This window comes from Rosa rugosa, chromosome 2 (genome assembly GCF_958449725.1).
Source record: "Rosa rugosa chromosome 2, drRosRugo1.1, whole genome shotgun sequence".
Taxonomy (NCBI): domain Eukaryota; kingdom Viridiplantae; phylum Streptophyta; class Magnoliopsida; order Rosales; family Rosaceae; genus Rosa; species Rosa rugosa.
The window spans coordinates 61,385,708-61,401,347 of record NC_084821.1 but is presented as its reverse complement, the minus strand read 5'-3'; the positions used below and the strand labels follow the sequence as shown (position 1 = coordinate 61,401,347).

The 15,640-nt window shown below is 36.7% G+C and overlaps 2 protein-coding genes and 1 long non-coding RNA gene across 8 annotated transcripts; 1 reads left to right on the top strand and 2 right to left on the bottom strand.

Moving 5' to 3' along the window:
* Positions 1-1,634: 1,634 nt before the first annotated feature.
* Positions 1,635-6,512, top strand: LOC133729065 (uncharacterized). Of its 6 annotated transcripts, none has more exons than XR_009856204.1 (10): positions 1,635-2,476; positions 2,592-2,749; positions 2,844-2,873; positions 3,132-3,192; positions 3,293-3,382; positions 4,028-4,105; positions 4,515-4,581; positions 5,381-5,494; positions 5,686-5,825; positions 6,218-6,512. It is a non-coding gene; the product is annotated as an uncharacterized LOC133729065 (long non-coding RNA). The 6 variants fall into 6 exon arrangements; XR_009856203.1 differs by having other exon boundaries at positions 1,636-2,476; positions 5,683-5,825; XR_009856205.1 differs by lacking the exon at positions 5,686-5,825 and having other exon boundaries at positions 1,638-2,476; positions 3,310-3,382.
* A 6,581-nt stretch (positions 6,513-13,093) lies between these two features.
* LOC133734601 (uncharacterized) lies at positions 13,094-14,337 on the bottom strand. Its single transcript, XM_062162220.1, has 2 exons — positions 13,814-14,337; positions 13,094-13,723 (listed from the first exon to the last, which is right to left on the bottom strand). Exons 1-2 carry the CDS (start codon positions 13,873-13,875, stop codon positions 13,108-13,110), a joined length of 678 nt encoding a protein of 225 aa, XP_062018204.1. The 5' UTR covers positions 13,876-14,337; the 3' UTR covers positions 13,094-13,107.
* Positions 13,897-15,153, bottom strand: LOC133731214 (uncharacterized). The gene has a single exon (XM_062158640.1). It carries the CDS (start codon positions 15,151-15,153, stop codon positions 13,897-13,899), a length of 1,257 nt encoding a protein of 418 aa, XP_062014624.1.
* Positions 15,154-15,640: the final 487 nt, after the last annotated feature.

Here is a 15,640-nt window from a genome sequence, read left to right as displayed (position 1 = left end):
TTGCTCTCTAGAAATATAAGATCAGTAGCTTGGCTGCGTAAGGAGCTTGTGGATATGGAAATAAAGATGCACAACAATATTGGAAAAAGGGTAAGAGAACTGATGGTGAAGTATAAAGGGAATAAGTATTTCAATGATACTGCTGCATTTCTCACGAGAGTGTATTCACAAAGACATGATATGTGGGAGGATTTGGAAAGTGTGGTGAAAGCGGTGAAGCTGGGACCCCAATCCCGAGGGCGAGTCAGACTCCATGTTGGAGGAACTATCATTCAAAAGTACCGGAATAGCGCACTGATTCGGATAGTAGGAATCAACACCAGGAAGGAAGCTGAGTGGTTCACTGGAAAGCACATTGTCTACTTCTACAGAGCTAACGTGAAGAAAAACAACAGCCACTACCGCTGCATTTGGGGAAAGGTTACTAGGCCTCATGATAACAGTGGCATTCTTTGCTCTAGGTTCATCTCCAATTTACTCCCCAGGGTACTATTTTATACTCAAAACAAATTTTTGATTTATGTACATTGTTTTTTGTTTGAGTGGTTATCTTATGGATCGATTTCCTCTGTTGTTCCTTTGTAGCATGGTTGCATGAGGGTATATATGTATCGTGCCAGGATCAACTACGAGGTAATTATTGTTTGATGAACTTATAGTTCTACTTGTTTTTACTTGGCCTTATAGTGTTTGTTGTCTATTTTGCCTCATATGCTCAATGTGTACTTTATCTGGGGATTCCCCTATGAGTTTAAAAGTTAGGCTTACTCCACATTCAAATTTGTTGCGTCATCTTTTAACCTTTTTCTATAATGCATGGTTTCTCAGCCTGATTGACTTGCCTTGCACATTCATTTTCTAGTGATCATTTGGTGAATATATACTCTGCCTTTTTTAATCTTGGAGAACAAAATTGCCTTTTCAAATATATAGATGCATATAATTCTCTTTACTAAATGGTCCTTATTTCCTTGCTCCTGCTTGGTTTGGTTGGCTTTTAATCCTGCTTGTTTTGCTTTGTTGCAGTTGCACAGGCCGCCTTTTGTCTATGGAGACTAATCTTGCAGTTCTCCAGGACCTTCGTCTAATCTCGTGTTTGGTTTTGTTGGGTTCCATCTTGGTCACTTCCCGACTATTGTGAATTTAGATATACTTTTCCCCCTGATGTTCAGTCAATTTTGTTTGTTGGGTTGTTAATGTTTTTAAAGTTCTGTATTATCTGACCTTCAGTTTGAATGTTTGCGGATGTTAATCAAGTTGCTTGAATTGATCTGTAGCGATCAAGATAATTTCTTCTTATTTCGGCTACCATATTATGAATGCTGTGCTTTTGGGTATGGTTTTATTTATTTGTTTATTTCTTTACTTTAGTTCTTGATAAGCAATCAAATCCATTGTTGGTTGGTACATAGGAGAGGAGTGAGGAATTTGAGGAGTTAAGAGCGCGCTGCTGCCTTCTTTCTGTTTTGTGTTGTTAACTTCTTGATGAGATTCTGAGAATGAGTTATGTATAAGCTGCTGCGTTCTTTCTCTTTCGTGTTTGCGCTGCCTACATGCATGAGATAGAATCATTATCAAGTCGATCAATTGCTTGAACACGCGCGTAAATGTAACTTTAAGTTCTCACTACTAGAATAAGTTAATCACACGACAGTCATCACACAACACATGAGTTTTTGCTGTTGTCTGAGTTAATCAGACGACAGATTTTTTAAACCAGTCGTTTCACCCTCTACTCATCCAACACATCGTTATTTGTTAAATTTGAGAGATTTCAGACAACAGTTATAAGGACATCTGTTGTCTGAATAATGGAAAAAACAAACAAACAATTAATTTACATTTATTTTTTTCCACTCAAAACACTCACAACCAAAATCTTGTTTCCTTCCCTTAGCTAAAAAATTAGGTCATTCGATCTCCCACCCAAACCGCGCGCGCTCTCGGCCTCTTTGGACTGATCACCAAAATCGTGTTCCCTCCCTTGGCTGAAAAATTAGGTCATATTCTCCCACCCAAAATCGCTCTCAGCCTCTCTGACTCACCAAAATCGTGTTCCCTCCCTTAGCTAAAAAATTAGGTCATTCTCCCACCCAAAATCGCTCTCAGCCTCTCTCTTACTCACCATTGCTCTCAGCCTCGTTCTGACTCACTATCAATCCCCCTCACACTCAATCCCGTTCACCCACTATTTCTCTCCCTTCCAATTCAAGACCCTTTTGATTCTTCCTCACCTTTCCAATTCAAGACTTCTTGAAGTTCTCTTCTCTTTCGTCCTTAAAGCAGTTGGCGGACTCGGCGCTCACCTTCTTCACCCTCTCCAGGACTTCGACTTCGTCCAGTTCAGTCGGCACTCGGCAGTCGTATTCGATTCTCCAAATCTCCAGTTCGTCGCCTCCTCCTCGGCTTCTCCACTTTTGGTTCTGCAGATCAAGAAATCACCAGCAATTTGGGGCAATGATTCAATGAATTCAATGTAAGATTTTCAGATTTTGTTTAATTGAAGTTTGATGTGGGTAAGTGGGTCTGTGGGTTAATTGATGAATGTGGGTTAATTGAATTTTGTTTAATTTGGGGCAATGGTTCTGCAGATCAAGACATCACCAGCAATTTGGGGCAATGATTCAATGAATTCAATGTAAGATTTTCAGATTTTGTTTAATTGAAGTTTGATGTGGGTTTTGATGTTTTATCGGTATTGTTTGTGCTCGAGTTTGGGATTTGAGTGATCGATTCTAAAAGGTTTAAGGTGAGGTTTTGATTTTGGGTGATTTCAAAACTTTGGCTTTTGACTGATGATATGGCCGGGTTTTGATGTTTTGGGTGTTTTGTTTGTCCTGCAGTTCTGGACGGTTGATTGAAAAAAGTACAAGGTAGAGTTGTGATTTTTTGTTGTTTAAGAATTTTGGGTTTTGATTTCGAGAAGGGGAAATTTTGGGTGGTGGATACAAGTGATTTTATCAGTCTCAAGTATTTATCATGTTTTGAAGGGGATGATTTTAGTGATGTTAGTGCTGTGAGCCTGTGAGGGGCATAATTGATGTTTTGTGATTGGTTTTTGCCGTTTCCTTCTTTCTACTTTAATCATCTTTAGTATGTTATTACTTATTAACTCTCCTCTTCGTCTCCAGACATAATATGACAAATCTCGGTGTTTGGATTTTGATTTGAGGAAGCTGAAAACTTATCTGGGTAATTGGTTTTCCATTCCTAATTTTTTTTTATATCAATTTTTTGGTTTAATTGGTAAATTATTTTTTCACGTCTTCAAATGCTCTGATCGATTTTCCAGTTTGGAATTTTGTGCAGCCAATTCGGATTTGAGGTTGTGATAACTTGATCAATATAAGATGTCTCCAGCCAATTCGGATTTGGATTTGAGGTTCTCTATTAATCCTGGAAATTTCTTTTCTCAATCCTGGAAATTCCAATACTATTCATACAAACTGAACAAAATAAGCTTAATGTAAAGAAAGAGAGGTCATATATGAAAGGACAGTTTGCACTAATGTTTAGTTTGAGATTGTTTTGTTGATTTACTTACATACTGTACAGCTGCATAAATTATTTCAAGCCTACCATGCTCATCTGTTTTTAACCTAGCCTTCTTTATTGTGATTGGAGATCAAAATTTGTAGAATCTGTGATTATTTACTATGAAACACAAACATACAAATTAGACTTAGTTCGGTTAAAAACAAGTTATGAAATAGATTGCTCATTTCATTATGTGTACTCTTACTGTGAAATAGATTGCTCATTTCATAAGAAGTAAACTCAGCTTTAGTAGGAGTTTAGAGCCTCAGATGCTGTATTCATTTTTCAACTTCCTCGATTTCCGGTTTACTTTCTGTAGAATATGATTGGTTTTGTTTATTACGTGTTTGTCTGTATTGCATTTTTTGTTCCTTTCTGAGTTGAGTGTATTACTGTGGCTATCTCTTGATGGTTTTTGTGTGTTTTTTTTTATCAAGTAAAATCTGTCGCTGTGCTTTTTACAAGCTCTAATGTGTTGCTTTTCTCTTAGGTTGCTGATAACTTGCTTCATGAAGCCACTAGGAATCTAGAAAGTTTGATATTTTTCCCCCAGACCCTTAGAAGCAAGGTAATTCTCTTTCCCTATTGATGATCACTTCTTTCTTATGTTGCTAGAGAGCTGTTTAAGATTCAAAGTTCAAGCTTTGAGAACCTTTTTTTTTTTTTGTTATGATGATTGCTATGGTTTACATTGTCAGTTCATTTTGTGTCTTTTCCAGTTTTTGGGCAGCTGATTCTTGAGGTCGGTTTCTTTCAAAACCATTATGTTTCTCTGTCGTTTTTTTGTTTTGTGGTTTGCTTTTTCCCCTATTTTGTTTTTGGTGAAAGAGAGAATGAGTATCCGAACAGAGTTTATTACCATTCTTCATGTCGAATAATAGAAATTCAATGGTAAAACTTAAGCAGAATCCTGATTGCAGGCAATAGGCTAATACGTCAAGAATAAGCTAATGGGTTCCATCATTCTTTTTGTGCAGAAAGATATTCAAGGGAGGCTTGACAAAGAACAAGCAGTTCTTTGTTTTGCTCAACTCACCAGCATTGGTAAGTACTCATTGAATTGAGTCATGATCGTCTTTAATATTTTCATTTCAATCCTTATGATTTAATTTATTACAATCCTTATGATTTAATTCATTTCAATCCTCATAAAGATTGATGGCTTCCTGTATCTTCCTATACTTGCAGTAGCCGTTGATTAACACAGAGTAGCTTATTGCACTAGGTTCACTCCCCCTAGTTGAGATAGAATGAAATAGCTCTCTTTCTTCATCAAGATTACCCACCAAACATAAGCCATATATCCATCAAAGTATTGTAAGTAAAAATATTGGGATTCATGCCTCTTCGAATCATCAACTTTAGCAAGTCACGGCTATCTTTCACATTTCCCCTTCTGCAAAGTGCCCCTATTAACACATTGAATGTTACCAAATCAGGATGGATACTGCTATCTATCATCTCATGTAACAAAGCTGTACCGGCTTCCCAATTTTCATTCTAGTACAAACCATGTATCAGAATACTATATACAACCACATCTGGAAAAATCCCTCTATTTTTCATTTCTAGGAAAAGCTCTGTTGCCTTATCTATCATCCCATCTTTACAAAGCCGATCAATTCATGCGCGGCTTTTCCTCTCTTTGCTTCTGTCTCTAGCCCTGGACTTAGCCTAGCCTAGCTCCCAAATAACGAGATTTGAATATAAAATCAATTTGTTAATATTCATATCACAGTCTGCTTACTCTGCTATTCAGTATGTTACAGGAAGCCAAGTTCATCCATTAGCAATAATATAATGGTCTAATTTGTGGTTTATGCTATGTTTCTTATATTTGCAGTACTGATAGCTAGAGTGTGGATCTTGCATATCGAATTAGCATGGGCAGAATAAGGTCATTGTATATAGATTAATGACTTGTGCGACTGTTGAAGAAAAGATATACAGAAAACAGGTAACAGATTGCTTTTTCCCTATATTTATACTAAGTGGGTATATATAGTATTTTCCATTTCTTAGATTATTAACTTTGGGGCCTGGGGTCTCTGTAGATTTCTGCAAATGGAAGTTGTGAAATTTTTAATTTATATCTGATCACTTAAATGCTTTTTGTCTCTGTGTTTGACACAACAAACATTCTAGTAGTGTTAGATCGTTGGATCTAGTGGACTTTTTCGATTTCCATGGCGGATTCAAATTCAGTTAAAGCCAGCCTTTGATCTTTTTGCTTATTCCTTCTCTAGCCTCCCACCCCACCTTCTCTAACCTTGGACATTTTCAGCAAGGTAAGTAAAACTAGTTGAGGTCACTTGGATTATGGTTATTGAAATATGGGTTACTGTGATTTTGCATGGATTCTGGTGGATATGTATATATAGTTTTGGTTGTTGATTGCTCACTGGCAATTAATGTTCTTATATTTAGTCCATGTATCTTGGCCTTGATACAGTATAGATATATATGATATCTCTTCATGTCAATTACCTGTGTATTGATTAGAAGTTCTATAGAATCTTGTTTTATTGGCTGGTTAGAGTTGCTTATATATATATATATATATATATATATATATATATATATATATATATGCATAGATTCATTGTTGTTGCACAATTGAGTTCTTTAGATTCTTTTTAGGAATTATGTCAACTACTAAGTACAAACCATTTTGTTTCAGTGGGAGAGAAGAAGTAAAGCAGCATATTCCCAGGAGGATATCGATGTGGTCAGAACTGAGTGGGCAAAGTTTGTGGTTAAAACATATATGTAAGATTTGTGTTGGTACTTCTTGGAGACCTAGTTCAAAGTTTGTGGTTATGTTTTGGTTGGACAGGATCAGTAGCTAGTACTTTGAATTGATATGTAAGAAATACTTTAACAATTGGGTACTCTATTTCTAGTTTCGGTGTGTTTTGGCAATGTATGACAATGATGTGCTATAGTAAATGACATTTGAACTAATTTGTGTTTCATATTTGCCTATTTCCAAAATCAGTACCTGTAGTGCTTATTCAATTCAAACAACATATATAAGGCTATTAAATATGGTAGTACAGTATCATCAGACAACACATAAATTTACACACATAATACCTGTTGTCTTAGGAACATTCACACAACAGTTTTACTAAAGGACATATTGTGTGCAATTCCTTGCAACGACATGACCACACTATCACTGATGTCTGAGGTTCATTTCAGACAACAGATTCTTCCGGCACATTGTTATCTCATACGCATTCAGACAACACTTACATCTCGCAAACTGTTATCTTAAATAAATTTCAGACAACAGGGGAAAAAAGTATCTGTAGTCTGAGGTTCATTTCAGACAACAGATTCTTCCGGCACATTGTTATCTCATACGCATTCAGACAACACATGCATCTCGAAAACTGTTATCTTAAATAAATTTCAGACAACAGGAGAAAAAAGTATGTAGTCTGAGGTTCATTTCAGACAACAGATTCTTCCGGCACATTGTTATCTCATACGCATTAATTCAGACAACACTTACATCTCTCAAACTGTTATCTTAAATATATTTCAGACAACAGGGAAAAAAGTATCTGTAGTCTGAGGTTCATTTCACTCAACACCAAAATAACAAGCAGTTGTCTAAGTTAACACGCATTAGATTTTGGGTAAATTCAGACAACAAATTTTGGCTTATATGTGTTGTGTGACTGAGCAACAGACAACTGCTATCGACAGTTGTCTGAACGAGGTCAATCAGACATCAGGCTACTAGACAACAGCAGATTTTTCATTCAGACAACAGTCGTTCGACAGTTGTCTGATTAACTTTGTGGTATAGTGTCTAGTATCGATAATGTAACTAATGTTCATCAAATCCGCTTACAACGACATCTAATGAAAATGTTACCAAAACTGATGGAAGTCATTTTGTCAAACTCTGTCAAAACCAACTTTAGACCGGTCTGTTTCCAATTCACTTACATGTATAGAGGTTGAAGCATTTACTACTACCTGGTGGTCTTCAAAATCAAGGGAGAGTGTGATAGTCTCTCTGTATGGAACCAGTACGTGGTCTAAACTCTGAAGATGTTGAGAGGAGATAAATCTCATAGTAACGGTCAATTAGGGCGCAAAGGATCTACCCTCAAAAGTTAGGGTTCTCGATATTTAGGGCTTTGCACCACTTATGTACTATTTAGTACAAAAGCAGAAGCAGCCCTAGTCGGGCTGGAATTACATAGCTTATAGATGCATGTTTGATGTTGGTTGGGACACCACCTTCACCAAAAGATCAAATCCAACCCTAATTACGTACACCAAAAGATTTATGCCTATCCCATACCATCTATTTTTGTTTTATTGATCACTGTCAAATTCCCCGGAGAACTAGATCCATTAGCTAGCCAAGATATCATTGTTCAACTAGAGAATCAATTGACCATATATGATACTACAAGAGTTAGACGACCGGCACATTTCAATTAAGTGTAGCCCAAGTATGGAAACACTAGACTCAGCCTCAGGGGCAGGATTTGAAACCTGGGGGGTCCAGACTTGAATATAAGTTTTTGACATGATAATTTTAGTTTTTTATTTTTAGTAAGATAGTATTATTATTTAGAAAATGGTGAAAATATGTATCAAAACCAATATCTCCATGCACAAATCATTAATTTTTTTTATTAACCTAGCTTACAAAAAGAAAGAAATTAAATATATATAACCAAAAGAAAGGAAAAAATCAATATATATTAATCACTAATCACTAACATAATGAAGAAAGTAATTAACCCCCTGACTTCATTATTTCTCACCAAAAAAAAAAAAAACAGTTTGCTATTTTATCTATATGTTATTTGTTTACTATATCTCATGTGGGCCAAGTATAATTGGGTTGACAATTGGTGGGAGGGGTGGTTCAGACAATTGAATTAAACATTCCATATGTTAATCATACACTCCTTTCAAAAAAAAATATGGCATTAACATGAATCCCCGAGGGGGGGGGGGGGGACGACTTCAAGCCGTAACACTGGTGGTTGGTGACGAAAAATTCCGTAGAGGAGTTTGACTCACCAATGAATATGGACTGGAGCGAGAGCTGATCGGGAATGATCGAGAAACTTCCTTAGAGCGTTGACTCGAAGTTTGGCCGTCAGCTCGAGGAGAGGGGGTACCTGCAGAAAACCCTCTGATGCCTAAGTCAGTACGTTTCTTAATAGTGGAGTAGAAAGAATCGGAATGAGGTATCTTACTTGTTCAGTATGCCCCTATTTATAGGTGAGGGAGAGCTCGCACCACAAGTCGCTTTGATAACTGTACTTATTATCGCCATCATTCTGCGTTATTTAATAATGCCATCACTCCGCGTTATTAAATAACGCGGTTGCCATAACGCCAACCGCGTTATTAAATAACGCCATCACTCCTTGTCATCACTCCGCGTTATTAAATAATGCCATCACTCCGCGTTATTAAAAAACCCCATCACTCCGCGTTATTTAATAACGCCATAACGCCAACCGCGTTATTAAATAACGTCATCACTCCTCGTTATTTAATAACGCCATCACTCCTCGTTATTTAATAATGTCATCACTCCGCGTTATTAATAACGTCATTACTCCGCGTTATTAAATAACGTCATCACTCCGCGTTATTAAATAACGCCATCATGCCACGTTATTATGACCACCTTTAATAGCCTCCTTCATTGTGGTATTAACAACGGTAGTTAATGCCGCATTTACGATCGTCATTATCCGTGTACTTATGGCGAAGGTGAACCGTCACAATGGTAGGCCAAAATCGTTGACTACCCCCACACTGGTCCGCTCCTGCTCAGCCCAATATTGTGCCGGACCCGGCTCTTGATGGTCCAATAATAGGCCAGCTCAGCCCTCGGTCTATTTCCCTAAAAAGACGACTGTAGAATCAACTAGAGGGAGCTACAAGGAGGGATACAATCACCCAGCATTCCAAGAATGCTAAATGACCTGCACAGCCTAGGTACACTCTCCTCTATCACTAGACCCAGTAACCACCTGAAAAATATCTGTACCCGTTTGTTTTGTCCCTATTCTAATTTCAGAGATAAGGCTTTACAGTTATCCAACAGAAATAATGTTTCCATCCTCTTCTAAAGATAAATCCAAATATGCCTTTTATTAATTTATTGCTAATTAAGTGCATGACAAATTGGCCTTCATTAACTTTGTGCTATTAATTTGCAAAAGACAAAAAACTGTCTAGAAATCTGTCGAGGGTAACAACGTCAATTACACTAGGTGTAGAACACCCATTTGAAAACTAGTCTTACTTGGCTTGCCACTTTAACAGTCATTTGACGTTCTCTCAAAAAAAAAAACAGTCATTTGACGTATTGATAATGGTTGGCTTGGTTTGATTAAAACTGAAAAGTATAAGATTATATGTGATCGATAGAATTAAAAGTTCAAAGATAAATTGAATGATCACAAAATAAACTTAACCCAAATTATAATAATTAAACTAAAAAATGGAAGTTTAAGCTTGTAATTGTGATTATCTGGTGACATTTTTTTTTTTTGCCAACAAAATAAAATTCATCGATTTAAAATCATAATATATCGAATAGTCAAAATGGTTCGTATTGAAATATTAAATACGGAAAACAAAAACACATTTTCAATTGATTATTTGGTGACATGAGTTTTATGTTTGTATTTTGTAACTATAAAAAGATCTCTAAATAATGACAAGATATTAAGGCAATCTCCAACTCAAAGGGCTAAAAATGGCCCTGGGGCTAAATTTTAGCCATAAATTCTGTACTATTCATTGATCTGACATCAACCGTCTCCAACCCGTCAAGGCTAAATTATAGCCCTAAAATATATTTTAACATTTTGGATTGGTTATATATATATATATATGTGCTTATTTTTTAAAGTCAATTGACTTATAGTAATTGAAATAAATTATATGATAAAAAATATTTTTTCGGTTGTATTTTTTTTTTAAAGATAATTAAAAATATCTTTAGCTAATGTTGAAATGAAATAAAACTGCAATAGAATTTTTAATATTTATTTTATTCATGACATAAGCATTTAAAAGTTACACAACAAAGTAAGACAAGGAAAAATTATTAATAAAAGATAAAAGTTACAAGCAAAATTTATTCATAATAAATACAAGTTACAAGCAAAATTTATTCATAATAAATAAAAGTTACAAGGAATTTTTAATAGATTATAACAATTTATTTGGGCAACATTAATTACTCATCCGAGTCATTGAATGACATTTCCGGGCGGTACTCATTCGACGTCGAACCGGATGACGGAAACAACTCACGGCGCCGAATTTTCTCCATTATCTCCCTTTTCTTTCCGTCATAATACTCTTTACTCAAAGGCTATTATTTTTTTCAAACCAACGGCTATATAGCCAACGGTAAAAAAAAAAAAAAGCAACGGCTAGCTGACGTCAGCAACTACCCGTTGCTGACGTCATGCATATGTCACACAGCACTACACGGGTGGGCCTCCCATTTCTGATCCATTTGGCCCTAAGGGCTAAAGTGCTATCCTAAAGGCTATATTTAGCCCTTGGGTTGGCCTTTTGACCCTAAAAAATGGCACTTTACCCCTTAGCCTCATGGGTTGGAGAAAGAAATGGCTATTTTTTGGCCCTTTGGCACTTTGGCCTCTTGGGTTGGAGAAGGCCTAAGTGGGCAGCCGTGCCACTTGTAATGCCCTTATTGAAAATATCTAAAACCATTTATAACCGTTTTCTTGTCCCTACTCAATGACGAAAAATTGCTTTGTTGGGAAAAAAAACAAATGCTTAGCGAGATGCGAGTACGAATAATTAGCATCCTAGCTAGCTTAATAAGTTAATTACATTAATGAATAGATTAAAAAATACTGATGAACAATTAAGCTGGCTGCTGTCTTAATCATATGCAGCACTGCTTGTAATTTTTCATCACGTATTTTAGCAGAAGATTAAAACTTGGGGAACAAGTTTACAATTTCTTAATTACAGAGTCGGCAACCCAAGTCTCGATAAATGGCAGCCGTAACTTAACAGTCCTAAAGTAGTAACGAAATTCCATGCCTAATAAATTACAGCACGCACGAAAGGCTTAACGATCCCGGAAGCACTAGAGGCTCGGTGAAATGGACTATCACACATAAAAACAAAAGGTACAAAGGCAGACGCAGCAAGAATGTAACGAATGGACAGTCGGTCCTTATCAATTTTGTCAGTTTGTTATTTCCAGCTAGCTAGCTATTACCAACCTCAATCTTCCTATTTTCCTATAAAAGGGGAAATTCTGTAGTAATGAAATCAGATTCCTCTTCGTCTCATCACTGTCACTCTCACTAGGTATGAAGCTCTCTCTCTCTCTCTCTCATATTTTCTGAAGGAAAAACCAAATTTTGTTCAACAAGTTTCTTTATTGCATTTGTGCTACGACATTTGCTTTAAGCTTAATATTCAGTAAGATTCCCTTGTTCTATTTTGTTTAATTTCTGGAGACTTGGTTCAATTTCAGGGGGAAGCAAGAATCAGTTCAAGACAAATACAGAGGAATCTAGGTACTCTCCCTCTCTCATGCACACATCTTTCTTTCTTTGCCTTGATGAGTTTCTGTGAATCTAGAAGGGTCCGGTAAAATCTTATATATAATTGTTCTTTTCATTAGCTTTTGGATTTGTATTGAACAATTTCAGGAGAAAACAAGGAAGAGTCTTTGCAAAAAGTTTTGGTATGAATAACTCTCTTCTGAAATGTGTGCAACATTCAAGCTTTCTCATGTACAAGTCCATCGACTGTGTATTAAAATTGAACGAAGGCTTCACTTATAAATATAGAAAATGCAGTAATATACTAGGATGAACAAAACATGGTTTCAGAGAAAGTGGAGTTTTGCCTGAAATTCATTTGCAGCAGCAAAAGTAATTGGGTTTTCTTTCTAGCTATGTGCACATTTCCTTCTCTAGCTTCAGATTGAATATAATATTAGATGGATAGATGTGTATAATAGTGGAATGTTTGGTCTCTGCTTATTCAGTTTCTTACAAGCATAAGGGCTAAATTAGTGGTCTTTCTTACTATTGTTATTTTTCTCCAGATAATCAGGACGACATGGAACACATTACTGATGAACAATTGAAAATCATGTCACCTGAGCAACTTAATGAACAATTTAGAGTGAAGTTCAGACACGCATTGACGTCTCTTTTGGCAAAGGGAGATTTTGAGGATACCAACATTGTGAAAGCCCTCCAATGTTGTGCACAAGCGGCTACAAAATTTGCTAAAGGTTATATCTAAGAAGCACCGATACGGGTACGAGTACCCGGATACGATACGATCGGAAACGTGGAAACGGCAAATCTTAAATGTAATAGGAAACGGGTACATGAAGGAAACGCCAATTAAATATATATATATATATATATATATATATATAATTAGGAAAAAAAAATATATGAAACATAAACAAAGTACTAGTTTATCACAATCAAACATTATCAATCCAAAGGTTCAAATAAAAGGTTAACACAACTAATAAAAAGTTAACAACCATCAACTTCATTCAACTTGGACAACATCCTCAAGGTCTTCATCTTCATGATCAACATTAAACAAAACCCCCTCTAATTGTGGTTCATCAAGTGAAAGGTTAGCAATCTCAAGCCTTCCAACATTAGTCTCTTCCAAAGAATCAAACTCATCACCTCCAACATCCCACATTTGAGTTGCACTCTCATTGTAACTTGGGCTTCTTCTAGCTAAAAGGCGAAGATTGGTATGCACAAACACCAAATCTTCCGCTCTTTGTGGTGTTATCTTGTTCCTCCTCACAGAGTGAATGAAATTGTAAGTACTCCAATTTCTTTCACAACATGAAGAAGAACAAGGTTGACCTAGAACCTTGAAGGCTATGGCTTGGAGAGATGGTGCCGAAGCTCTATGGACAGCCCACCATGTTATAGGCTGCATAATAAACCTATCCTTCATAGCATTTCCACTTCCAAACTCTTGCATGCACATAGAAAAATTGGCAAATTCTATGTTAACTTTTCTTCGATCATCTTCATTGGCAAAGTATCTAAGGATACAATTTTTCCTCTCCCTTGTAATCTCTAAATCTTTGTGGGGAGCAACCCGATTAGTATCTTCACTAAGCCATTCCGAACTATAATACCTAGATATAAAATAAGAATAAGTTTAATTCACATTATAATTTATGAAAGATTAAACAAACAAGCAAAAGAGAAACAAATGTTATACTTACTTCGGATTCAATGAATGTGCCAAGCAATTGAGAGAAGTATTGCTCTTGGACCAATGAGCCATTAGAACCTTATACACCACATCTCAAAATGGAGACTCTTGATGAGGTTGCTTCCTTTCTTTCCTATAGATAGCTTTCTTCACTTGCTCAATCATACTATCCCACCATTCATACACCAAATGAAGAGAAGGCCTATCAGTGTCTGCTCTCCTGATCATCTCATAGATAGGCTCAGTAAAAGAAATGATGTAATCAATGTCATCCCACAGCAACTCATCTAATAATTTCTCTTTCACAGAAGCTGCCTTCCTAACATCATCTTCTTTGTAATCATCCCACTTTGGACTGATGACCATCTGTTTCAAACCATTTTTGATTTGCCTAAACCTCTTTAGCATGATTAACGTAGATGCAAATCTTGTGGGAGCAACCGAAAGCAACTTCAAATTGCAATGGTCATTAAACATCACTAATCTCATTCCATGATTCATAATGAAGTTCTTGATAAACATAACATCCTCAGAAACTGGCTGTAAATAACAACATGCATCAAACACATCCGCATTGCTTGCAACTAATGAAGGTGTGCAAATATTCTTGACAGCAAGATTCAAAGTATGCACTACACATGGTGTCCAAAAAATAGTAGGATACTTACTTGCTATCAAGGCACCGGCCTTGGAACAAACAGGAGCATTGTCGGTAATCACTTGCACAACATTTTCCCAACCCACTTCCTTGATGGAATCTATAATCAAGTCTGCAATCAATGCATGATCCTTGAATTCCCCCTCACAGTTTATAGCCCTCAACATCATCGGACCACTCTCACAAGTGGCTATCACATTAATCAATGGTCTTCTTTGTGCATCAGACCAACCATCACTACAAAGACTCACACCTTTGTCTTTCCAAGTAATCTTGATTGGTTCTAAATGATGCTTAATATTTTTCCTTTCTTTTGCAAGAAGTGTGGTCCTTAGAGCATTATAGCCTGGTGGAATGTAGCCTGGAAGGGTAGAAGCACGAATGTAGGAGTTCTGATAGTGTGGATTTCTAGCTAGGTTGAAAGATAAGCCACCGGTGTAGTACATCCTTGCAACCTCACTATCGCATTGCTCCCTAGCTGAGTTTTGGAAGGCCTTTTCAACTGAACCAACAGCTGTTTTCCTCTTCTTTCCACCATCACTTGCTGTTTGTGCTTGTGTATAGGCATGATAACTCATCCCATAGCTACTTGTGGCGGAACTCCCCCCTTGCTGTCCTGATGATGGTAGTGGAACTTGTCTAGGAGCTGCATTCATTAGTCTCTCCTTGCATTCTCTCACCAACTTGGACATTTGAGTAAATGCATGAGGAGTAACCTTGTTGCAAACTGCCACCCCCGCTGTTCCTTCTTTCAACAAATGACCATGAACTCTAGTATAAGACCCGTTGTAGTGCAATTTGCAAAAATTGCACTACCACCTCCAACTTCCTCCACCTGCCATTTTTTGAATCTTCTTCACAAATTTCCACAATGGTGCTTTATCATCAACAATCTCATTTTCAGTATCAGCAGATCCACTACTAGCACCGGCGTTAACAAACCCGGCACTAGAACTAATAAGAGGTGTTCCTCCGCTGCTCATGGTTCCTGAAAAATATTGGTCACAATCATAATTAACATCACTGAAAGTAGTGGAATTATCTTAATTTTGCTCTTGCTGTTCTTTTGCTCTTGTTTTTCTTAATTATCTTAATCACTTAAAGTAGCTAGTGGATTCAAATTCAATAATGGTGTTTGACGCATTGCCGCTGCATTATTCTGCACTACAACTACAAGTT